The following is a 25,000-nucleotide window of genomic DNA, read 5'->3' as shown; positions in this document are numbered from 1 at the left end:
GCCTCTGGGAGAGACGTCTCTCTATCAGGTTTTGTTAATATTGCATATTAGATTTAGGCCTTTTGATTGGTAATGCATGAGGAGGTAGACTTGCAGATGTGGAGCATCTCTAGTAGGGTAGGGTCTGAGATTGCTTATAGGCGAGATGCATTATTTCTAAGGAATTTGTGCGATACCAAGTAGTGATAGTGATTTGAGCCTCTCCACATAGGCCAGGTGTTGGGAGGCTATGCATTCTGTTTGTAAGGTATTTCTGTGGCCCTTCCAGCTGGTGCAGATGTTTGGAGAGGTGCATATCAAGCGGGGCATTGAACACTATTTATTTGCCTAATGATGGAGGAGTACTGAGGGGTTATGTACGTCTTGCTGGGTGCAACCTCTTTGCTTGTGAGATGAAGTAAGTAGAGGGCTTTTCTGACCACTGCCACTACATGATGGTCAAATGTGAGGTTGTCTACCTGTGTACCCAGGTTTCTCATCACAAGTTGTGTGTTGAGGCGGGATTGCCATTGATGTAGTAATCCGTAGCGGCTGTGTTTTTGCTGAATGGTATGATAGTACTTTTTTGTGTTTAACTTAAAGCCATGACTGGCACCACTTATTTGTTGCTGTGAGGCCCTCTAGTATGTTAACATTTGGGGAGTCCATGACAGCACCAACTTACGGTCGCCCGCAAGCTTGGTGAGGCACAAACCTTTTGTCTTTGCCTGGACTTCTGAGAAGTAGATGACAAAACACTAGGGGTCCCAGGACAGATCTCTGGGGAACACCCCTTGTGACAGGATTACCGTCTGAGATGGGGGTGCCTGTTTTGATCTTCTGGGTCCTATCGGTGAGCCAGTTGGCTACCCACATGATAAGTTGGGGATTTACTTCAAGTTGTATTAGCTTTTCAGTGGTGTCCAAGCAGGGGATTGTGTCAAAGGCTTTGGCCAAGTCAAGGTAAGTTCTATGTGCTGACTTTCCCTCATCCAAGGCCTTTGTGACAGTCTCAAAAGTCAACCAGGTTCAACAGGCAAGATCTGCCCTTGACTAATCCAAACTGGGTAGGGTCAAGTGCTTGGAGATTGCCTATGTTCTTGATTATGAGGTCCATGATTGAGGTCCATAATAATAATAATAACACGCTCCATGGCTTTACAGATCAGACTTGGCAAGCTAATGGGGTGATAGTTTCCAGAGTCAGTAGGACACCATGTTTGTGCAAGGGGATGACAGTGGCAGTTCTCCACTCTGCTGGGATGAAACGTGTACTTAAGCTGTGGTTGAATAGGGTGCTCAATGCAAAGTTAGTACGTGCTGGAAGTAGTGCAGAATACAGCCTGGGATACTATCTGGTCCCATGGAAGCTGTGTTCTCTACCTTGGATAGGGCCTTTAACACCTGATCTACTGAGATGAGGTGTGGGTTAAGTATTTGGGATGTTGCATGGGGCTTTGGGGGGGGGGGTGAAGTTTGCACTTAACCAATCTGCTAGCAGGCTGGCCAAGTCAACCGGTTCAGTGTAAGTGGTACCATTAGTACTAATTCTGAACAAACCTGGGCTTTGCCATGGAGGTTTCTGACGTAACTGAAGGCTTTGTGGTTTCCCTTTGTTTCAAAGGCTAGTTTTGATACGTAATTGGCTTCGGAGGTTTTCACTAGTTGTCTAATTTGCTTGTTGAGGCTAATGAGGGAGTTTTTCCAATTGAGAATTTCTTTTTTACCATTGGATAACAGCTTCTTCCTTTTGTTGTAAAGCCTGTTGATACAGGATGTCCACCAGATGGGTTTGTTTTTTTTCCTTGTGGAGCAGGTTTTAATTTTGATGGATATGGCTGAGTCCTTGCAGTTGTATGGGTGCTTGTGTACTGCATCAACGTACTGTTCAGCATAGTTGTCTGCATCCTTTAAAGGGAGACAGTGGTGTGAAGCTGATGATACCCTCCTTTAAGAGGCTGTACAGCACTGGAGAAGTTTAGCCTGGTTATGGCATGGTCTGGATAGAATTTTCGATTGAGACAGGTTAATGTGGTCTGATCTCACCTGGGAAGCACTTTCTATGGGAGTGGTGCACCAGTCACCCATGTTTGTGACAACCAAGTCCGGAATCGTCCCTTGTGGGGGGGGTGAGACGAGCTGTTCTAGTGCATTAGAATTGATGTCGAGGAATCATTGGGTGAGTGCATTAGTACGGGAATAGTTCACCCAGTCTGTGGTGGGGTAGTTGAAGTCTCCAAAGCTCAGGGTGTTGAGGGGTATCTTGGAGTCAAGTAGGTTCAGGTAGGAGGAGTGGATGTCCTGAGTAATGGAGGGGGGTTTACAGCTGGCTTTAACTTGTATGGGTGTGTTGCCAACTGTCAGTTGCACCTGCAGTAGTCCGTGTGTCCTGCTGGCAGACCAGTCTGGAGGTGTGCTTGTCTTTAATGAAGATAGACTCGACCACTCTTAGTCTTCCAGACCTAATTTTGTTGTCGAAATGTGTGGAATTGAGGTATAGCCTTGTAAGGCAGGGGTGCTGTCCGCAGCCTTGAATCAAGTTTCCGTGACTGCACAGACGTCTGCATCTTGTGAGTGCATCTTCAGGTCAAGGCTCCTAGTGTTAAGCAGCATGACCTTCAGTTTGCTTTTTGACAAATCTTTTATGTTGGAAGATTTGTCTTTGGGACATTGCTAAAAAAAGTCGTAATGCGGGAGGCAAGAGCTTTGGCCATAATCCGTAATCCAGGAGTGACAGGTGGCGGCCATCTCTGACAAAGCATCAAGGCATGTCAACCATGTCATTCCAGGCAGACGGATACTGGATCCCATTGGAATGACACCAGAAACTAAGCCAGTCATTGAAGTTAATTGCTTTTTGTTGGTATTGTGGTATTCTCCTTGGTGAAGGTAGGTTGCTGCTTAGGCCAAGGGTCACATCTGCCTGGGACACGCAATCTGTGAGCTCAGTCTTGTCTCTCAATATAGACCAGGGAGGTATGTCTCAAGTCTTGCACACCAACATGTACAGTGACAGTGTCATACTTGTACATGTTGTGAAGAGACTTGGGTGTGTGTGGTGATGTGGATTCTGGCATCTGATAGACAACTGACTGACATTCTCTTTGTCGAGCCTGGTGAGGGGGACCTCAGTAGTTGAGTCGCCAGTGACTAGTATGTTTGGTTTATTGTTATGCCTTATGGGCTGTTTGTGAGAGACTGGTGTGTTGTCTGTCTGTGATGTTTGGTGGTGTGTGGAATGTTTGTGTGTTTTGGAGGTCTCTGCTGCTTAGGTAAGTTTTTTTGAGGACATCTGCATAGCTGAGTGCATGTTGTGGGCCGTGTGATGTGGGTAGTGTGGTGTTTGTGCTGGCAGTCTCGTCTTTGTCAGGAGTATTGACTGTGGCACGAGAACATGGATTCCAGGTTACTGATATAGATGGATTTCTCGCAAGAAGAATTGTGTGCTAGAAGAGGGTCCTCAATGAACATGAGGCAGCTGTTACATTGTCTCATGCCCATGTTGATCAGGCTGGCAGGAGAAACTGATGGGAATAGTCCAGGCTTAGTGTTCTGAAAACTTGGATAGATTTAATAAGGAGGGGTGGTTTTGATAAGGGTTTGTCCACAAGATTGTAGACCATAAAAACATTAAATGTAAAAATTGGCCTGAAGCCCAAGTACTGAAACCAAAACTAAGAGGCTTAGAATAAGACACATTTAATCAAACTACTAACCAGCAGTAATAAGTGCAGCAGAATAAAAGCACTTTAACACTTAAGAGCAGGCAGCAAAGTAAAATAAGGTAATAACATAGGAAGAACACAATTACAGTAAAAGCAGCTGAATAAAGTGTAATTTTTTTTATTATTTTAAAGTAGAGAGGAGGGAAACGGAAGATAATTCAGGATTAAGGAACTAATCAAGAATAAAAAAACTAAGGGGGGTTTGGCCTCCCCAGATACTCTCTGTGTACACGGTAGAATGAGCGGATGAGATGGGACTGGAGAAGTGTACAACATGAAAGAAGCAGGGGGGTGATGGACCTTACCAAATGAGATGGGACTGGGAGTGTCCAAAATCAAGTTTACAGCAGGGGCAGGCAGTTTCAAAGCCACCAAGTTTTAAGAATGCAACACTGACAGGGGGATGGGGGGGGGGGGACAAAAAGCAGACTGAGACCATCCGTATACAGTCAAGCAAATAAATGCAGTGCAGTTTTAACCATCACTGAAGCAGGCCAATTGCAAAAAAAGTGTACTTGTATCAACTTTGTCTATCCAGATGGCTATAGAATCACAGCCAGGCTACAAGGAGGCAGTATAAATTTAGTACCAGGCCAACAGCCTTTGGCCTGTTTCAAGCCCATCCAGTTAGCCCATTGAGAATCAAACCCTGAACCTTGTGCTTATAAGGTGAACACCTTGACCACAATGGCAACCTAGACATATTCTTCGTGTTCCCCCCAGTAGTTGTACCATGTTAAAGATTTAAAAAGGAAAACAAATATTGGCTGTTTACAGTAAGCCTTTATTTATTTCTACTCTGAGAATACATTGTGAAAAACGTGTTGTGCTTTAAATTCTGGTTAACATGTTTTGAGTGTTTCAAATTGTTTTCCATGTAATATGCAAATCTGAAGTAGTTCAACTTAATTTGATCATCAACCTGTGGGCTTCGGATCTGATACAGATCGTGCTGGCAGCTTCCCCAAGCTAAAGATCTGTGCTCCAGGCTCCTCCCCCTTACCCATTCTACACTGCAACCTCCTTCCAATCTCCAGATCTCGTTTGCCGCGGCTTCGCCCAGACGTGATCTCTGAGCTCCAGGCAGGTTAAGTGGGTTTTTTTCATCTAACTTTAGCTGTGCAATTTGTTAGCATGTGTGCGAGTAGCTAGTTTTTTTTTTCCCCCTTGATCTCCCTCGGGTTTTCCATCAAAAAAAAAAAAAAAAGTTCAGAGAAAGTTTCAACTTTTCTTCTAGTGTAGGCCTCCCCTTCCTGCCCTTGGCGTGTGTGTGTGTTTGTCTAGTTAGCCTTTATTGGTATAGGTGGCTATGTCGGAATCTCAAAAGCTGACCTTTTCTAAGTGCAGTGTGTGGCCATAAGCTGTCACTGGCAGATGGTCACACTCTGTGTATGGTGTGTTTAGGGGTCCTCCACCTTTCTTTTGGCTGCAAGATCTGTGCAGCCTTCAACCCTCGGGCTCTGCAGGATCGCATGGCCAAGTTGATTTTGGCTGGTCTTCCAGTTGAACCCAACCGCTTCTGCTTCATCTTCAACTACAGCTGTGGCTGTTCAAGCTTCTGGTCCTCCTTCCCTGTTTGGGACTCATGCTCCCTCTTTAAAACAGGCTGAAAGAGAGGCCAGGAAAGAGAAACGCAAAAAGACAGGAAAGATCAAGAGAGAGAGACAAGGAAGAGAGGTCGCAAGGGACCAGCGGACTCGCATCTGTTGGGGGGCCCACCCTGCTAAAGTGAAAAGGTTACTAGGCTGTCTTCCCCTCAGCTCCATTTTCCAAGATTCTCCCTGGAACCAGAAGAGGAGGCTCTGCCCGCTTCGAGGTCATCCTCACATCAGCCCTCCCGGCCAGTGCTGGGGTCCTCCAGATCCACGAGGAGCCTCTGAAGCTGGTATGGACCGGATGATAAGGTTCTTGCAGACTCATTTGCAGATGGGAGTGTTGCTGGCTCTCCCTCCTGCCAGAGTGGGAAGTTTGACTCCGATGTTTGTCCCGATAGCACTTTCTCCGATCCATTCCCTGGTTTTGGAGTCCCTGGATCCGAGGAGCCCTGAAGTCAGGGGGTCGGCGCCCATGGTTCCTCCATCCTTGATGCCGGCCATGCCCTCGAGTTTGTCAGGGCCGAGAGCTGGGCGTCGGATCCAAGGTGATGTGTCGTTGGCTCCATTGTGGTCTGGTCATACCATCCCTGTGGGTCCGGCTGTCTCGGGCTCTGCTCCGATCCCCTTGTCGGATCTAAGGGGCACAGCTTCTTGTGCCACCAGTTTTAGGGAAGCCGGTTCCCCCTCGACCTTCGTTGTGAAGAGGTTACTGTCAGGAGGATAGAGACCCCTCGCTTTTTGCTCTGAGTCCGCCCCTGCTCCTTCACAATTGAGTACGTCTTCTCTCATCCAGTCCTCCCAGGGACAGCCTGTGTCTGATGCTTCCCAGACTGTTCCCCTCAAGGAGTACAAGAGTGTTTGTGAGCCCTCCCCGGAGAGTCCCCCTGAGGAGGTCCCTCGCAAATGCCGGTGGAAGAGGAGGCACATAGAATTCCCCGAGTCCCTCACTGATGATACCGACTTGGAGGAAGGGGAAGGCTCCCCCAGATTGCTCCCGAAGAAGTCTCCTTCGGAGACTTAGTGGAAATTCTCCGCCAGAGGGGAGGCTGGTCTGCCCAAAAGCCTTCCTTTGAGTCTATTTCTGGAGACATTCGCAGGCCCATCTACCTCTTGGGTACCCCCCCCCCCCCAGCTGACCCTCTGGTGAACCTTATTACCACTAGAGCTTGGAAGGAACAGAACAGTGTAGAGTCAATACCTAAACGGCCAGATAGTGAGCCCTCCTACTGACACGCCGGCATGGAGTAAGGGTTCCCCAGTTGATATGTTGGTGGCAGCGGCCTCCAAAAATCAACTGGCCCAGGAAAGTTCCTTGGTCCATCCTCTGGACAAGGAGTCTAGGGCGATGGATCTTCTTGGAAAGCGGACGTATGCTTCAGGTACCTTTGCCATATGGGCACTGAACTATTTGGTCCATGTTATTAGACTTCAGCGTGACTTCGTGAAAGAGTACGCAGAGTCTTCTCCCGGAGTCCATTTCGGTCGAGGATAAACAGTAATTCTCCTCTCGTATGGCCACTCAAGTCTGTTGCAAATACGTCTATGCGTTCACTCTCTCACGCCACCGAGGGAGCTGCTAGGGCGGCTGGGTACAGTATTGCCATGAGGTGTCATGCTTGGCTCTGGCTTTGCGGTTTTTCAGAATCTTTCAAGGCATCCTTTGCGAATGCTCCTTTTGATGGTTCGACCTTGTTCGGGAAGGCGTTGTCGGCTGTCGGGATCCGCTTCTCCAACCCTCCAAGGTCCTTCTCCAGGAACTAGTGAGGGCAGAAGAAGTTGTGGTTCTGGAAGTCTCCGCATTGCCGGGATGCTTCAGACTACTTTTCCCCCTGAGTCCGGGGGGAAAGGTGGATGCCGGCCCAGAGTCAGGGGGGGGGGAAGGTGGGTGCCGGCCCAGTCAGGGGGGGGGCAAGGTGGGTGCCGCCCAAAGTCAGGGGCAAGGTGGCTGCCGGCCCAGAGTCGGAGGGGCGCAAGGTGGCTGCTGGCCCAGAGTCAGAGGGGGTCTGAAGAACTTTGGGTTACGGGAACCTGGGTTGCACGACTGCTCCACACTGGAGGCAGTCGGGGGGGGGGGGGCATTTTTCAACTCACTTAGCTCAGTGGGAGTCCATAATATCAGACTGCTGTGTGCTTTGAATAATATCCAGAGGTTATTCCATTCCCTTCATAAACAGTCCCGTAACCACAAGGCACCTCCCCAGACGTCCCACCCACTCAATGGGAGGCAGCAGCTTTGGAAATAGAAAAGCTGCTAGGCAAAAGAGCAATCCAACCAGTTCCCCCAGACCAGTTCGAATCGGCCATCTATTCCAGGTTCTTTTTGGTGCCAAAAAAAGACTGGGGACTTGAGGCCGATTCTCGACCTATCCCGGCTGAACCTGTCCATTGCCAAGGAGAAGTTCCGGATGGTCACATTACAGTCCATCCTGCCGTTCTTGCAGGAGGGAGACTGGATGTGCTCTGTAGACCTCAAGGATGCGTACTACAATATCCTGATGGACAGACGATCCAGGAGGTTCCTCCGCTTTTGACTAGGAGCCAATCACTGCCAGTTCAGGGTCCTACCCTTCGGTCTCACCACAGCCCCCAGTGTGTTTACTAAGGTCATGGCAGTTGTAGCGGCCCACCTGAGGCTCCAGAGCATACAGGTCTTACTGTACCTGGACGATTGGCTTCTCTCCACCCCCACCAGGCATCCACTTGTGCTAGCCAGAAATTCCTTTCTTCAGTTGAGCCAACTGGGTATTACAGTAAACCTTACAAAGTCCTCCCTTCAGCCTGTTCAGATTCTGGACTTCATAGGGGCAAGAATAGATTTTCTTCAGGCCAGGATATTTCTGACCCCAGACAGACTTTGAAACCTGACCCTTCATGTCTTGGCGCTTCTTTAGACTCCTTCACCTCCAGCAGAGTTTGTCCTGAGAGCCTTGGGGTCCATGGCAGCAGCTATAAATCTGGTTCCTTGGGCACGTCTGCGTATGAGAGTTACAGTGGACGTTACAAGTTCAGTGGTCTCTTATACCAGCCCCTAGACTTCCCGATTCCTCTAAGCAAGGCATGCAAATCATCTTTCATATGGTGGCTGCAGTCCCAGGATCTGCGAGAAGGACACCCCTTTGTTGCACCTCCTCCCCAAGCCACGATGACCACAGATGCCTCCCGTCTAGGGTGGGGGAGAGCATTGCTCAGGCAGGACTGTCCAAGACACGTGGACCCCAAACGAGACCGTTCTGGAGATGAGAGCAGTCCTTTTAGCGTTGCAGGCCCTTCATGCTTCTCTTCCTCTGGGAAGTATTGCAGTTCAGTCTGACATGTCGGTGGTCTGGTATGTCAACAAACGGGGGAACCAGGTCCTACCCACTTTGTCGAGAGGCTCTGAGAGTGTGGGAATGGGCTGTCTCCACCAACCGTTTTCTGATAGCAACGCACATTCTGGGTCGGTCCAACATTTTAGTGGACTGAGCAGGGCTATCTTTTCGCCTTATGAGTGGTTTCTGAACCCTTATGTAGCAGAGCAGATCTTCCTCAATTGGGGTCAGCCTTGCTGCGATCGCCGTCCGACACGAAGTGCAGCGAGTTTTTCGCACCAGAGTTGCTCTTGTCCATGCTTGGCCACCTGGTCTTCTTTATGCTTGCCCCCCCCCCCCTCCCCATTTCCTGTCATGACAAAATTCTTACAGAAAGCTTGGCGGTTGGGGAACAGGATTATCCTTGTAGCCCCATTCTGGCCTCGTCAGGTTTGGTTTCCCTGCCTAAGGTCTCATCTAGTAGCTCCGCCCTGGATATTAGATCCCATTCTGGATCTCATTTGTCATCCCTCCGGAATTCCCCCACCAAATCTGGACAGCCTCAAGCTTACTGCTTGGTTGCTCCAGTTCCATTAATTGCCAGGACTCCCGGTCTTTCTTCCCCCGTTAAATCCATTCTTTTGGCGGCACACAAGTCCTCTGCCAGGAAGGTGTACCGTAGTAAATGGAAGCAATTTTTCCATTTGGGCTTCTCAGAGAAATTTGGATTCCTTTACCGCTCCTGTTCCAGAGGCGTTGGATTTTTCTCACAAATTTTCCAGCAGGGGGCCAGCTCTTCCACAGTGAAAGTCCAGCTGACGGCTATATCCCATTTCCATGTAGGAGAAAATTCAGGTTCTCTAACTGCTGCCAGAATTTGTAAGACCTTTTATCAAAGGTACTTTCTACGGAGACCCACTATTAAGCACCATTTGCCTCTGTGGGACTTTACCTTGGTTCTTCGGACATTGGTCGCACCTCCATTTGAACCTGCAGCATCTGTTGATTTGATTTTGAAATTCTTGTTGTGGAAGACTGCCGTCTTGGTGGCTATCACTTCAGCCAGAATTGTGTTGGAGCTTCAAGCCTTATGTATGAAACCCCCGTACTTAGTTTTTCATAAGGCTAGGGTGTCTTCTCTGGACTAACCCTTCTTTCATCCCTTAAGTTGCTTCGGAGTCGAACATCAGTCTATTAATCTCCCAGTGTTCTTCCCTAACTTTCAAAATAACGGGGAATACAAACTTCATTTGCTGGACGTTCACAGACAGTTAAGTTTTTACTTGCATAGGTCTAAACCCTTCCATAGGTCTCATCAGCTGCTTCATTTGTTAAAGCCTTTTTGGGGAAAGGTGACTCTTGCTAGATTTCTCTTTGCATTTTACAGGCATACAAGGAACATGGATTACCAGAACCAGACAGGGTTCATGCTCACTCCACTTGTTCTATGGCTACTTCTGCTGTATTTTGGTTCAGAGTTTCCCTGGATGATATTTGTTCAGTGGCTACCTGGGCTTTCTCTCGCACCTTTATTACTCATTATAAACTGGATATGGTGTCTAGAGGAAGGGCTTCTTTTGGCTCTGCAGTGCTCCGGAATATCCTTCCTTAAGGGCCTCCCAAGATTTTTGGTAGCTGGGGATTCTCTCCCACAGGTTGATCAAATGAAGTTAACTGCTTCAGATAAAGAAGTTATATACTCACCATAACGTTCTGAGTAGTTAGACTTCTTTTGTCAGCAATCTTCCCTCACTCCTTCCACCCTGACCTTTGGTGGTTTGTCTGTGTTTTAGGGCTCCAGTGTATGGGGTCTGGTGAGCCTAGTTTTATGTATTCTGGTCAGGTGATATCTCTCAGGTTGTTGTCACGTAGTCTGTGGCAAACTCGTTTTGAGGATTGGAAGAAGGTTGCAGTGTAGTATGGGTAAGGGGGTGGAGCTTGGAGCTCGGATTTTCAGCTTGGGGAAGCTGCCGTGTCGGATCCGAAACCCACAGGTTGCTGACAAATGAAGTCTTAACTACTCAGACAGAACATTATACGTACATAACTTTTTTTTTTTTTTTTTTCAGATGGAACATTATAAGTACATAACTACTTGGTTTTAAATAAAAAAAAAAAAAAAAAAAAAAAAAGGCATGTAAATGTTTATGAAAGTATTTTAAGCGTTTGGGGTTTAGTCTAGATATGTTGGATCCCTTTCTGTTAAAGACTTGTAATTTCTTCCTGTTTGCATTTCATTTAATGTTTAAACAGCATCAGAGTTTTAATAGTAGAAACTAAATACATCTGTATTGGTAAATCTTAAAATTTATGTTCAGTGCTGTGATTTCTGTAAGCTATCCTAGTTTTTTTGTTGTATCCTAATAAGCTTAGGATTTTTCTTTTGTTTTTAATTTCTAACTTATTGGATAACTGCTGTTTGTATGAAAATATTGTATCTTAAATATTTCCAAGTAATATTTTCTCAAGTTTTATTTGTGCATTTAGTGTTACTGTTACATTTTTAAACAAGATACTGATGTGGTGGTTTTGTTTTGAACACCTCTAAAACAAGCGTGTATGTGGTAATTTTTTTTTTTTTTTTTACATATCGATTTATGTATTTGAAAATCTTTTTACTTGGCTATTTCTTATGTTGACTAAAGGTTATGTGTGTAAAGCAAAAAGCATATGTCTCTGTACTTTTAATTTTATGTTTGTACGTGATTGTGGAAGTAAACTTCTTTTTTAGACTTAAAAACGATCAAGATTGAAGATTATTGGCTCATTGGAATTAACGTAGTTTTAATATGTGTTTTTTGTGCTGTTGAGATGGACAGTCAGTACAAATTTGTCCCGTTTTGTGTTGTAGTTTCTCCACAGTATGGGAACAAGGATCCTCTTTCCGTGAAAAGAAATGTTTCTGAAGGCGGTATACATAACTCCTTGGGAAGTAATAGTAATGTAGGAGTCCCAAGAATTATAAATGTAGTTAGTAACATTTTATAAACCTTGCATTTGACCATAAATGTTGCAAAACAAAATTTTGAGAGTGCGATTAGACACGCACCCTAGCAACTGTTCAGTCTCCATGCAGGTTTTGTACTAAGGAGATAGAAAACTACAGTCATTCCCCTGCACAAGGGAGGACCTTCCACAGACCAATAAGTTTGACCATCTTCACTTGCAAAGCCATACCATGCCATGTTGTGGAACTAATCAGTCGGACATAAAGAATTCCCAAACACTAGACCCATCTCGGTTTGGATTCATCAAGAGCAGGTCATCCTTGCTTAACCTGGTGGATTTTTTTTACAGTTTTTATAAACAAATGGATTGTGTCTAGATGTGGGGATGTTGTCCCCCTTTACTCAACTCTCATTAGGCTAATCCATTTTGCAGCCTAATTTGAACAGTTAGAAGGGGCAGGTATATCTCTGAGGATAGTGCTAGAGTGGAGCAGACTCCACATCTGCATAAAAGTTCATCCCTGTGCATATTCAAGCAAAACTTAGATCTGTGAATGGGAAACAGAAGATTTACCCCAGGACTGCCCCCTGTATTAATAACGGACATAGTCAGCTTTTAAATGCTTTATCCCATGCATGGGTCCTCTCAAATTATCTGTGATCCAGGTTATTCTCATAGGTTCATGGGAAGCATATTCTAGCTGCCCTTGCCAGTTTGTGCTGAAGTTAACCTATCCCTTTTCAGCTACGGATTGGCCTTGCCTATCCCATGGATGATTTTTAATTATATGTTTTTCCCCAATGGGAACAACTGGGACTATGCTATAGATAATTACCACATTAAGGGTAATGTGTAATTATTGACCATGGGTTGGCTAGTGCCAATCTCTATAACCACATAAGAGAGATTATTTTGAGCACAAAAAGGGAACTTGGCCAGGCTTAAAATGACCCACAAGGGCATCTAGACTAGTGCATATGATTGAGATCCTCCATGTGATACTAAGAGCAATCTTGCCATTCATCATCTTTACATCTGGCCATTTTGAATCTATTCTCCACTTCCCTTAAGTCCTTTATTTCTTTTAATGTTACATACTTGGATCTATCATTGACAGTCCTGTACTAAAGTACATTCTCCACAATGAGAGGAGGAGGATATTCATGATAATTGGCTACACATGTTTTTCTATACTCCTGAGTTGTATTCATTGGTTAGTCATTTGAATGGAAGAATCATTTTTAAAATTCTTCTTTTTCTTTTGAGTGCCATGTGTTGTATGTTGGCTCTTCCCTTCATGTCTGGGGTCAGCCCCTGGATAACCTCAGGGAATATTTCTGTAGTCTTTCTTTTGTTCTTGCCAAAAAATAAAAAGTTTAAGGTGAGACCACAAAACAGAGATGTAAGAAACGAGTAAGCCTTGTAACATTGCTTTTTTTCCCCCCTTCAAAAATCGTAATAGTATTGTAAATCTCAGTCCTGTACTGTAAGTTTACACCTCTTGTGGCTATAGTAATATCGGTTATGAAAAGCCATTTTAATTATGAAGTATAACCCTTTAACTTCCAAGGGTCTTTAATATAGACTTAAATTGAAATTTACTTGTGTAAACTCCTGGGTTGTACCATCTAAGAATGTTATTTAAATGCCATGCTTAATCATTAAAGTTTTGTTTTATTTAGTAATTGAATGTTGTGTACATGTATTTTAATTGCACAAGCTTGTGTGTCTGCTTCATAATGTCCCTGATGTCATTTTAGGTGAAGGTACTGGGATGAGCATGTAAAGGTGTAGAACACATTTGTCGTTTTTTATTCGAATACCTTTCTATAATTCTCCTTCCCTGCTGTGGAAAAGGAGATGCCCCCCTCCTCTTTGTTTTTAAAAAAAAAATAAATAAATAACCTGGCCCTTTTGCATCAGCTGTTCGTCAGACTCATGTCAGGATTTGCAGAAGGTGACTACCTTTCTACTTAAGGTGTACAAGAGTGATGGATATGATATATCTGGAATTTTTTATGTAGGGCACACTTACTGTTGATGAATCTGGAGGCAAGTGGCCATGTTTACAAGTTTTAATTGCCCCACCAGTTCCAGATGTACCTATTCCTATCCTCTCGAAACTGTGTTCTTAGTGGGATTTGTTTACTTAAAAGTATTTTTTGTTTTATCTTCGTCATTGCTCGTACTGATTTGTTTTTCAGCAGTGGTGGATTGTCTGGTTCTCACTAGTTGAACAACCCTGCTGGTGCTGAAGTTTGGTGGGTGTACTTCAATTTGTAAAGAAGTGGAGCTGATATAAAATGCCATATCATGTTTGCTAATTCCAGTTTGTTCTTGTCTCACAGGTCATTGCTCCAGCAATATTGTTTTTAGCTGCAAAAGTGGAAGAGCAGCCCCGTAAATTAGAACATGTAATTAAGGTGGCTCACTCATGTTTGAATCCTCGAGAACCTGTTTTAGACACTCGCAGTGAGGTAAGTGCATTATGTATTACTTTTATGGGGAGAATTTAGAATGTGAAGAATGTGAATTGTATTTGTAAAGTATCAGAGCTGTCTAGTTTTGACAAAGAGCAGTTTATGATAAATTTTTTTTGTGCTGTAATGGGGATAACTTGTTTTTGTAGATCTTGACATTTGTAAGAATGTGCAGTCAAAAGGTATAAGGGATTCGTGGGGGTGGTGATTAAATGCAGCAATCCTTTGTGGTGGTGGGAGGCAGTAGGGTCTGTTTTGATCAAAAGGAGGGGTGGAATTAAGTAACTTATTAACCAAATTTAACCTAAATATCTGCATGTTTAGTATGGCTTATTTTAAAATTTGTTAAAATATACTTAGTGTGATGGCTGTTTGGCTCGGGATATGGAAGACCCTTTCAAGATGTCTCTGCCATTTCTCTCGCTCCCCATCAAATTACGTATTGTTCCCATGTAAACCTTTCTCTGAAGACCCCTTGTTGTTACTGCCATATAGTGGGGTATTTGTGCTATTTGCTTGCCAGTGCTTTGGGCTTGTGGCAGCTGTTAAATATTTTGCTGTACTCTTTGCCAAATTCAGGAAGGGGTGAGCCACTTATGGGTTTTGTTTTAGAATGTCTTGTCCCCTCCAATAATTTTGTTTATGGGTCCAGAGTATCCTTACTTGCATTCCCATACTGGAGTGCTCGGCAAATTGATTTTGGTAGCCACGTGTTAATTTGCCGTGAATGTTTGGATAGGGATGAATATTTGAAACTCCTTCCTGAGATGTGGTATTGATTTTAGCTGCCTGCAATGCAGTTGTATAGTGGACTGCACATCATTTCTAGACTCTGCCTGGCATCAGGTAGGGACTAGTGTGTTTTGTCTAAATGGAAAGTTGGGATTGCTTTACTTCAGTGGTTGGCATCTCCTGCTAAATGAGAGGATTGTGTTTGTGGCAGAGTTTACCACCTATCTTGATGTAGCCCTGTCATGTATGCACGTGTGTGAAATATTGGTCTTTTTGTGGAGATCATTAGCAAGTTTCCTCTTTAGTACTTCATGTTAAGTGACATGGAGCTTAACCTTGGAACTATATTGAGGAATGTGAAATGAATGCTTTCCCTTGTGAGCTCCCTTGAGAAGTGTAACTTTAATATATTCCTTTTGGGGCTTTATTGGATTATATTCAAATATAAAGTGTCATTAAGAAATTTGTTTTGGAATGGGAGTAAAAGCTTCTCTTGGGACTCCATTGGGGAATGTATTGGAGTATATGTAAATGTGCAGGCTTGATAACCAAGTGCCTCCCAGTCAGTAACCTGCCTGTCCTCTCAACCCCAGGCTTACCTGCAGCAAGCCCAAGACCTGGTCATTCTAGAGAGCATAATACTGCAGACCCTTGGTAAGTTCTTGGAGCGGATGGGCTGCCTTTGAAAATGGAGCGCACTAAAATTACTGTTTATTGCATTTTTACATAGGCTTTGTTTTCTAACAAATGTATGCTTTTAAGTAGAGGTCTCTGTCTTATTGTAAAGAAGCATGAAATGTATTTGATATTTGTCTTTTTTTATTAAAAGAAAAAAATGGGCGTTTTAGATGAAACTGGCATAGTTTTGTAGTATTACATATGTTTAACAGGGAATAAAAATTTATAAGTCAATGTCAAAAACTGTTTCTCTGGCCCGTGCTGATTTTTTCTGTAGTCCAGATTTTTCCTGTATTTTTACAAAACTAACTACAGGTTATCACATGTTGAAGATTGATTGTGGCCTCTCTTTAGGGGTCATTTTTAAGAAGTTTCTGAATTTTTTTACTTCTGGGTGGATTATATTGACAGCATGGGAACTAGTTTTACAAAAACTAAAAAGGTGCGCTTAACTTGGGCTAAGGGGTATTGGCCTTGTATTGCATGTTTTTCACTAAACTATCAATTTTGTTCTGTTCTGTAGGGTTTGAGATAACTATCGATCATCCACACACTCATGTTGTGAAGTGTATTCAGCTAGTACGAGGTAAGGCACATGCTTTTGACAGAGGTGTGTTAAACGTTGTATCGGTGGTTTAGTATGCTTATTCACTTAATTCATGGCTAAGTGGTTTATCTTTGGGGAGGGGGGGCCCAGTATGATTGAATATCAGGTGATGTCCATTGCTTCAAGATCCTGTCCTCCTGTGGAATGCAGCACTTGCACAGATGAAGCTGGTTTTTGACCAAAAAACGTCATGTCTTGTGTAGTCTGTATTGGACTTCATATACTCTTTGTAGTCCTTTTTCTTGCTTATCCCTCCCTCCATATACACACTTTTTTTTTTTTTTTTTAAATAGCTCTTGCCTTTTTATTGAATGTTGCCCTATTCTTTTACTGTTCTTTGTTATGTTATATTCATCTTAACAGTTGTTCCATTTAACATGTTCCAACCACCATTGTGGTTGCCTTGTTCTGTGATGCTGCTTTCACAGTTTCTACTTCAAGTTCTGGTGCAGTATTTTAAGGCACATTTCACCGATGGTGTGTTCTGGTTAGTCCTAGATGAGCGCAGAACATTATTCTATATATTTTTTTTACTTATTTTAAAACTTTCTCAAATTTGCTAACTTGCTAAAGTTGATGTAAGGAACATATATAACTCATTTGTTTTCTTTTACAGCAAGCAAAGATTTGGCTCAGACGTCTTACTTCATGGCAACTAACAGGTTGTTCCCTTTCAGAATTTCTGGTCTAACTTAATTGTGTATGTATTTGTATATTTGACAGAGGTATTTTTGAATCCCTATTGCATAATCTTAACAGCTAATCTGTGTAATTTGTGTTTTGGTTAACATCATAGCTGAAAGGGGCTTAATTTTACTTACAAAGTTTATAGATGAAGTAAATAAGTATGTAAGCTAGAAGTCAGTTGCAGTGCTGATAACTCTCTATACGCACACGCTGCATAATAGCATTTGATGTGAAGGGAGAGCTTAATTATAGATATGCTTGTTTTCCATGTACAGGGATGTCCTGCCTTGGACATTTGCACCTGTGCAGTGAAGTACAGCAGGAAGGTGTTGCATGCCACCCTGTTTTATTGATGTGCTCTGCTTTATGCAAGCGTCAGTTCCTTGGCTTTTTTCTGAATTGTTTTAAATCGTATTTAACCTGTTGTGTGCATGTTTTTAACGTCTTTGTCACTTTTCTGAAATGGAGATGTCATTCACTGCCATTATAGTTGTAGTCACTGTATATGCACTGAGGAAAACATTAAGATTTGTAAGAACTGATTTTTCTGTCTTTAGATTTTTTGCTCTTACAGTCTTCGTTAAGTTGATGTTTTGTGTTACCTCTTCATATGTCTGTTGCAGCCTACATCTGACCACTTTCTGCTTGCAGTACCCACCTTCAATAGTGGCTTGCGTTTGTATCCATCTGGCATGTAAATGGTCCAGCTGGGAAATACCAGTCTCAAATGACGACAAGCATTGGTGGGAGTATGTTGATGGCGATGTAAATCAAGAATTGCTTGATGGTAAGCTGCAGGCTAAGATCACCTTATCCTTAAAAGTAATGAATGGCATGTTTTTCAGCTTTAAGTAATTGGTGCCCAGGTTGGCCTGATGATGTTTATTTTTCTGTTTGTGATGGTGGCAGTTTTATTTTGGTAAATGGACCCAAGACATTGAAGTCTTGGTGACAGCTAACAGTATATCTGGGTGTTTCAAGATAAGTTCCCACATGAAAATGTCATGCTAGACAGCTTTTCTGGAATTTCAGGTACACACCTCATATGCTGAAGGGTACAAAATATCCTTCCTACTCCTGTCGCTCTCCATAGTCTTAACTTCTTAGCATCTTTCTACCCCCTTCTTTCTCAAATCTTTCGGCAGCTCCACCTTTTTTTTCAACTTTCGCGTCAAGTAATGGGAAGAAACTAAATTCTCTCTCCACACTTTTCCCCATTCTCATTCGTTCTCCTGTTGATCCTTACTGCGTTGCTCTTCTGTTATCTTCGTGCCCCCCCCCCCCCCCCCCCCCGGTTAACTGGTGTTCTGAGGTATTCTAGGGCCTCTTTATGTTTGGGGAATAATTGGATTGATACTTGTGTGAATACCATCATTATGGCAGGATTAAGCATCTTGCTTCTCAGACTTTTTTCTTTGCTTTCTTAATAGCTGGCATAAATGCATTTTTTTATTCTGGTCTGGTGGCCAAAGTCCTGGCCCATAAAAATTTGTTTCCCCTATGTTAAATCTCTATGCTGGCTTCCACGCTTATTTCAGTTTTATTTTTCTTCATCTCAGATGTTTGGAAGTGGATTAAAATTTGTCTTGCCTCCCTCTGCATTCTGTCGTCATGATGTCCTGCGAGTTCTAATTAAAATCTCAGTTGCTGAGATGCCTCTGAGATTTCTTTGTAAGCTTTTAGTCTCATTTCTCTCCCTTCTGTCTGTCCAAAGTTTGATGTGAGACTCGTTCAGCACCCTTCCCCTCCATCTCAAGATTTTTTTTCTTAATTTACTAATTTTTTAGTGGAGATGCATGGATTGTTTCAGAATGTCATTGTGTTTTACCTACTGTAGTTTAATCTGTACCCACAGTTCCCTCATCTTTTATTAAACTCGCCAGAAATTCGCTCATCACAGCCTTGTCTAGTGAACTCCTCCAATGTTGTAGAATGTCTGGCATATTAATTGATTTGCTAAGTAAATAGTAAAGAAAAGCATCAGGTTTCTTCTCCATATTTCTATGCCAAGTATATCTATTCCTATTTGATGCCTAGGTTACGTTTCCCATTTAAGTTCATGAAACCTCCCAGAAATTTACCTTTTTAGATAGTTATTGTACAGTACAAACTTAATAATCCAACCAAAAATATGCAAATGTTTGTCTTTCGGCTTTTTCCCGGTAAGGGATCACCACAGCGGAACTCCAGTCCACTAATTGGCAGATTTTTTATGAAATGCCAGCTCCATGCCCGACCTTTAATGAAGGCATGCCCATTTACACATGCATGTCTTTCAACCGCTAACCAACTGGCGGGGAGGACATGCAGACTCCACACAGAAGGCACTCGCAAGCCAAGCCGAGAATCGAAAGGGAGAACCTCTTGCTGTGAGGGAACAATGCTACCGCTGTACCACCGCAGCACTGACAACCAAAAATATGCAAATACAGCCTGATATGTAAAACTCTGAAATTTCTATTGGGGTAGATAACAGTAGGGATTCAATACTAGCAGGACTTCTGTCACATCAAGCCTAAGCCTATAAGGGAAATTGGAGTCCTGCAGTGTTGCCTTGTTTTCATTGTTTTCCTCTACAGCTTGAAGTTTCTAAATATCTTATTTTTGTGTAACATATGTAACGTATTTGATTTGTGGGAGGTATTTTGACTACTACTTCCAGGTGAATTTTAACTAAAACCAAATAATTTAATAGTGCATCATCTAATCCAGTGAAGAACCGCAGAGAGATTGAGCAATGTGAGGGTACAGCTTGTCAACAGACGTCCTGTAAATTGTCTAAATTGCTTTGACTGCAGTCCCATAATATAAAACCAATTTCCCAGCACATCACCCCCCTTCACATCTCCAAAATTTTGGATCAGCAGTAGGAAGGTTTGCCTAGTGTCTGTAAGGTGTGTATTTCTTTGATGTAATGGCACACAGAGATCAGCATGACTTGACTCTGCTTCAGTGATTACCTGCAAATTCAGTTCTCCAGTGTCAGCTTAGTGGAGAACTGTGCCCACAGACTCAAAACATGTTTTTTCATCATAGTTTGGTGTTTTCTACATTTTAACACCACTCTGGGACTATTTGCAGGTTTAGTTATTTTTTATACACAATTTGAGTTTGACCACATGGGGTCTGACATCTTGAAGTAATTCTGATTGTTTTGATCTAGGTATCCCAGAATTCATTGTTTGTCTCTGAATAATTGCATTACATCTGACACTTTTCCCTAAAGCTCCTGTCACTGCACTGATTTTACAGGCATAGGCATCCACTGTTTTGTTGTAGTCACCTAGTTTTGGTTAACATTTTTTCCTTTTTCGATGACTGCTTCAAACACAAGCAGTGCAAATGCCACAGAACTGAAAAGTGCATTTTATTGCTGCTTCCTCTTAGAAATGCTAACTTGATTTCTTTTGTGAAGCCCGAATTGTAGTTCTTTAAGTTATCTCCCCTCCCCCTTCACACCTACCTTCTCTAGTTGTCAAAGTGCTAAGGGTAATTTGACCCATTATCTGCATGTGATTAACAGCTCGTAGCAGGTGACCTGACTAATGTGCTGTTTTGTCACAGCCTTTCATTCCTTACAGTGGAGCACCTTTTTTGTTGCACTCCTCCTGCTTTCAAATTTAGATCTGAGCTCCATAGCACTGGGAGAAATCGCAGCTTTGCAAACCATCAAACTCCCAGTTTCTTTCCTTCCAGTTTGGTTAAATAGCTAACAGCTGATAGAACATAAACATGATATATTTCACGTACTTGCATGACAGTAGTCACATTTTTAAGTGGTAATTTAAGATTAAGGTATCCCATACTTCATATAGAATTATGTAGTGTTGTCTATTAATTGTGACAGACATCTGCTTCCTAATGTAAAAGGATGCAATTAATGTGTACGCGTGGGCAAATTTATCCTCTTTGTTCATGCAGCTGTTACTGTACTGTTGCCTGTACTTTCCTCACTGTACTTTCACATCAGTAGGGCTGTTCAGATGATTGAGATTGTAGTTTGTCATTTAGTTTAGAGTGGGGTGGGCAAGGCAGCTCTGACATCACTGTGTGGAAGGTTCACTGCCTCTTCTATAGAGCATGCAAATAAGGTAGTGGTTACATCACTTTGTGGGAGGAGATGTCCTGGTAACCACAGCAAGAGGTCTGGCAGACGTGACACAGTTTCATAGTTTAGTTTAGTTTCAGTACTAAGCTAACTGCCCTTGTGAGCCATTTTAAGCCTAGCCAATTATCCCTTGTGAGACACGAACCCTGCACCTTCTGTTTGTAAGGAAAACACCTTAACCATTAGGCCACCCTCATAAATTAAAAGCCAGCTAGAGGTTTTTCAACTGGGTTTTCAAACTGAAACAAACAGTACAGAAAGGTAGGAAGTGCACGAGGTAAAACAGAGTGAATTACTTTTTAAAGCTGTGGTTATTTTTTGAACCAGGATCAAATAACAGGGACTAAGAGGCAGCAGGTTGAGCAATCATCCCGTTCTTTTAAATATTGGTTTCTATAGACTTACCACTAACTTGGATATTGTACAGAATGCTAACAACACCCGATCTTGAATAACTCGCTGAAAGATTCAAACTAAATTGTTTTGCAGTTTCTTTCAACCTTCTATTGGCATCTGAAAGTTGCTTTTAAAATCTTATCAAATCTTAATGAGGATCCTTGTATTCTCTACAGCTCAGTTTCCCTCCTTAAGTAGCTGCTTCCCAGTAAATTAAACCTTGGCTACTTTTGAGACTCATGTGAATCGTTTTCGTGGCATGTGTTGTATGTCGTTTTCGTTTGCAGTCTCCATTTTTTAAACTCTTTCATTTGGTGCTGCGTCTCCAGCCTAAATGTACCTGTTTAATTTCATAGTCCATCTTGACAAGTTCTATTTTTATAGAACAATTATATCACATGATTTGAAAGGCATGCCCAGGTTGCCCTGGAATCCATGAATACTTCCCAGAATAGATTTCAGATTGCTTCTTAGTCATTTAACCGGGATGCTTTGAAGCGTCTTAAGTTTATCTGATGTAGAATGAGCCTCAGACTCTGAAATGGGTAACCCGCCAATTGCTAAGGGAAAGGGTAATAATTTTCCATTCCCTTCTGTTTACCTTCTCCCTAGATAAAATCACTGGCTATGTTTAATATGAAAACTGGCTGGGCAAAACACACTCGAGTCCAGCAAAGCATATAATATCGAAGGAAGCACAACCAAGGTAAGAGTAGAATTAGCATCCCTGCCATCACCACCCAGAATGAACTTGTTCTTTTTGGTTTGATCAGCAGATGTAACCATCGACCCCTTAGGCAAAATATAAAGGAACAATGCCAGAGTCTAAAATTGACTGTAAGAAACTTGTCCTGATAACTCTCAATTGTCACCACCCACTTACCAAGTCATCATCAATCCTACTCATGGTTTCAGTTTCCTCTGTGACCCTGTTTTCATTCCCTCTGATGAACACAATTAACAATATTCAGTTCCTGTCGAAGCTTTCAGTCCACGATCACTGGTAAACAATAATGGTATTAACACTTGTGTTGGTGGTGGGGGTAGTTAGGCAAAACACTTTACTTTATATGAACTCGTCAAATCTTATCCTAATTGGTGTAGCTCTTTATTTCCTTTATTCTGCATAACATAACTGTGAGCAGTATACCAGTACTAAGTACTGTTTAGTGAGTTTGTGCAAAGTCTTAGCAGTCTCAAGATGTATTCCCCTTATTCCATAGTAAAGCAGTTGTGTACTATTTCTGAGACTATCACAGGTTTCCATGCTGTACAGCCCCCGTTGTGACAGTAAGTTTTGGATTTTTGGACTTCATTGTTTAATCTATTGGTTGCATCACACTTCACAGCAGGTCAGAAAATCATTACATTTGGCTAGTATTCAGAGATCAAAAAACAAAACCTGAAAGACTGCTTCAGCTACTGTTCAAAATTTTCTGATGCTTTCTGTAGAGCAAGTGGCAGTCATGCATAACATAGCACTTGGCAAACATTCAGAAATCTGCACAAAATAAACTATGAAGCAAAATGAACAGAAGACTGTTTACTAACATTATAGCTTTGCCTTGCTCATATGCTTTCCTGCAAGATAGCAAGTCTGGTCATAAAATTCCTGAAAGTCTACTTTTCTTGGAGGATAAAAAGCACAGGTGAAACTAATTAATGAATTAGAGCTGTTGAGTACAATTGTAATTGAAGCTTCCTGTAAGCACCCCACCCCCTGCAGCCAAAGCTGGGCCATGCTGAGAAGGCCATACTGACAATGTAAAAGACCAGAATAAAAACAAATGTCTGGGACTTTCCCTTTAAAATGGGTCACCACAGATTTTTTAGTCCCAAAACTCGTCACTTTGCTAGCATTCCAGTGACTTGGAGTTAACTTGTCTATACCACAGCAAACGTTTTAATCAGGTTTGGAAAGAAGAAAGATGCGTTAGTCAAGAAATTCAGTGTCCATACTCTTGTGACCAGATCTTCCACTTAGTCCTTTGTTTAATATGGGATCCTTTGCTCCAAGTCCTCTTGTCATTATTTCAGTTGCTGCAACACTTTGGTCAGTTGTAAATTATTTCAGTTATTGCAAAGGTTCAGTCCATTGCACGTTGTTTCCACTTTGCGTTCTGCTACTTTCTTTGCTGCTGATATTATTAAATGTAAACATGGCAGTGTCTGACTTGCTGTCTGAACTTTTGTTAGAAATCATCTGCTTTTAGATATTTGAGGCAAGTCCTGGCCGTTTCCTAGTTCATGGCTCCTAAAGTGAAAGTTGTAAAATGACGAGTCAAGAAATTAGTTGCATTTATTTTTAATCTCCAGTAGCAGTACGAGATATGAAAACACTCTCAACTGGGGTTGTAAAATTAGTATTGCCATTCCAAAAAAAAAAAATCTGAATTCTTGGACTAAGTGGCATCTCTCAGAAATAAGGTCAGTTCTTCTACTTTTGACTTGTATATCTAATTTTTTTATAAGTTTGTTCAGTTTGTATACTGACTTAAGTGAGCTGGTCTATGGACCCTTTTCACTCACAACCTGGGTACAGAAAGCTATGCAGTACAGAAGTGTCATATTCTCAATAATTATTTTTTTTCAGATTGCAGTAAATATAATAGCTACACATTAAAAAGCATCATATTGGCTGTTGTGTGATTACATGTGTTCACTGGGGGCTGGGGAGTTATAACCAAACTTTTCAAGTATTTTGAAAATGTGTGTGCCAGGAAGCACTTTTTAATCTGTTTTAGCTAGTAGTCTGTAATTTTGCCAATTTCCCAATTTTTCCAAGTTTCCCTTGCTTCACTCTAATCTCCAATATACTAAACATTACACACCTCAGCTTGTTCACTTTAACAAGTGGTCCTCCAGTTTGTGTTCGTTCTTTTAGGCAAGATTTCATCCAGCCACCCAATTTTCATTTCTCTGTTATCACCAGAGGGCCATCCTTCAGTATTTCCTTAGTTCAGTTTTGATGGGCTGAAATTGTTAGGTTACCTTGCTCTTATGTAAAGTTCAAAGTCTGTCATTGCTAACCCTTCTGTATCAAAGGTAAGTTCTGCCAGCAAACGTTTTGTTACACTGCCAAAGAAAGTCTCTGTTCCAAAATAAAGTGCAAATAAAAGTGGAGAAATGGGCACTCTAGTTTGATGCCCTCATTTATACCAATCTCTCGATCCTTTTTGCTTCATAAATTGTTGGATGAACCCTATGAATTCCAAGACCTCAGAAAGAAAGGCCCAGGTTACTCGGTTGAATGCTTTTTCTGCAGCCATACTAGCCACAAGCAGTGGTCAACCTGACATGGAGGCATTTTCTTTAAGTAGAATAACCTGTTTGGATCCAGCATCTTTAGACTTTAGGTCTAGAGCTTGCAGACAGCTCTCTCTGCTGGGCGTGCATGCCTTCTTCCTGCCTGTTCTTACTGTTACAGCCTTTGTAGTTTTGGCGCCTTCCTCTCCCTTTTACCTATTCCCATAAGTACCACAGGATTGCAACAAATTTAGGCTTGTCAAACAGGCTTGTGTAATTTCTGACACTTATCAAAAGTCTAAACTTGGGCTGTAACATTAACCAGTCAAAATGTACTTCATTAAAAACACTGTTACCTGAAATTGAGACAGGATTGTACCCCGTATTGAATTCACTTCCAGAACAGATGCAGCTGAGTTTTCAGCAGTTTATCATGGAGTACGCTGCCAAAACATTTGTGACCCCAAGCTTTCCAATAAGTGATTGTCAAAAAGATGAAGATAATACCTACAAACCGATTCTTTACACATC

The 25,000-nt window shown here is 42.4% G+C and overlaps 1 protein-coding gene across 2 annotated transcripts in view; it reads left to right on the top strand.

Moving 5' to 3' along the window:
- Nucleotides 1–25,000, top strand: part of CCNT1 (cyclin T1) — a 119,472-nt gene that overhangs the window by 40,097 nt on the left and 54,375 nt on the right. For both annotated transcript variants that reach the window (XM_044083799.1, XM_044083801.1), the window contains exons 3-7: nucleotides 13,884–14,012; nucleotides 15,341–15,401; nucleotides 15,949–16,011; nucleotides 16,649–16,694; nucleotides 17,343–17,506. In XM_044083799.1, the coding sequence (XP_043939734.1) occupies nucleotides 13,884–14,012; nucleotides 15,341–15,401; nucleotides 15,949–16,011; nucleotides 16,649–16,694; nucleotides 17,343–17,506 (463 nt within the window). The remainder of the gene's footprint in view (nucleotides 1–13,883; nucleotides 14,013–15,340; nucleotides 15,402–15,948; nucleotides 16,012–16,648; nucleotides 16,695–17,342; nucleotides 17,507–25,000) is intronic.

The sequence above is a fragment of the Protopterus annectens genome, chromosome 9.part0, assembly GCF_019279795.1.
Source record: "Protopterus annectens isolate FY-2018-M chromosome 9.part0, PAN1.0, whole genome shotgun sequence".
Lineage (NCBI taxonomy): Eukaryota > Metazoa > Chordata > Ceratodontiformes > Protopteridae > Protopterus > Protopterus annectens.
This window is presented reverse-complemented; position numbering and strand designations above follow the sequence as displayed.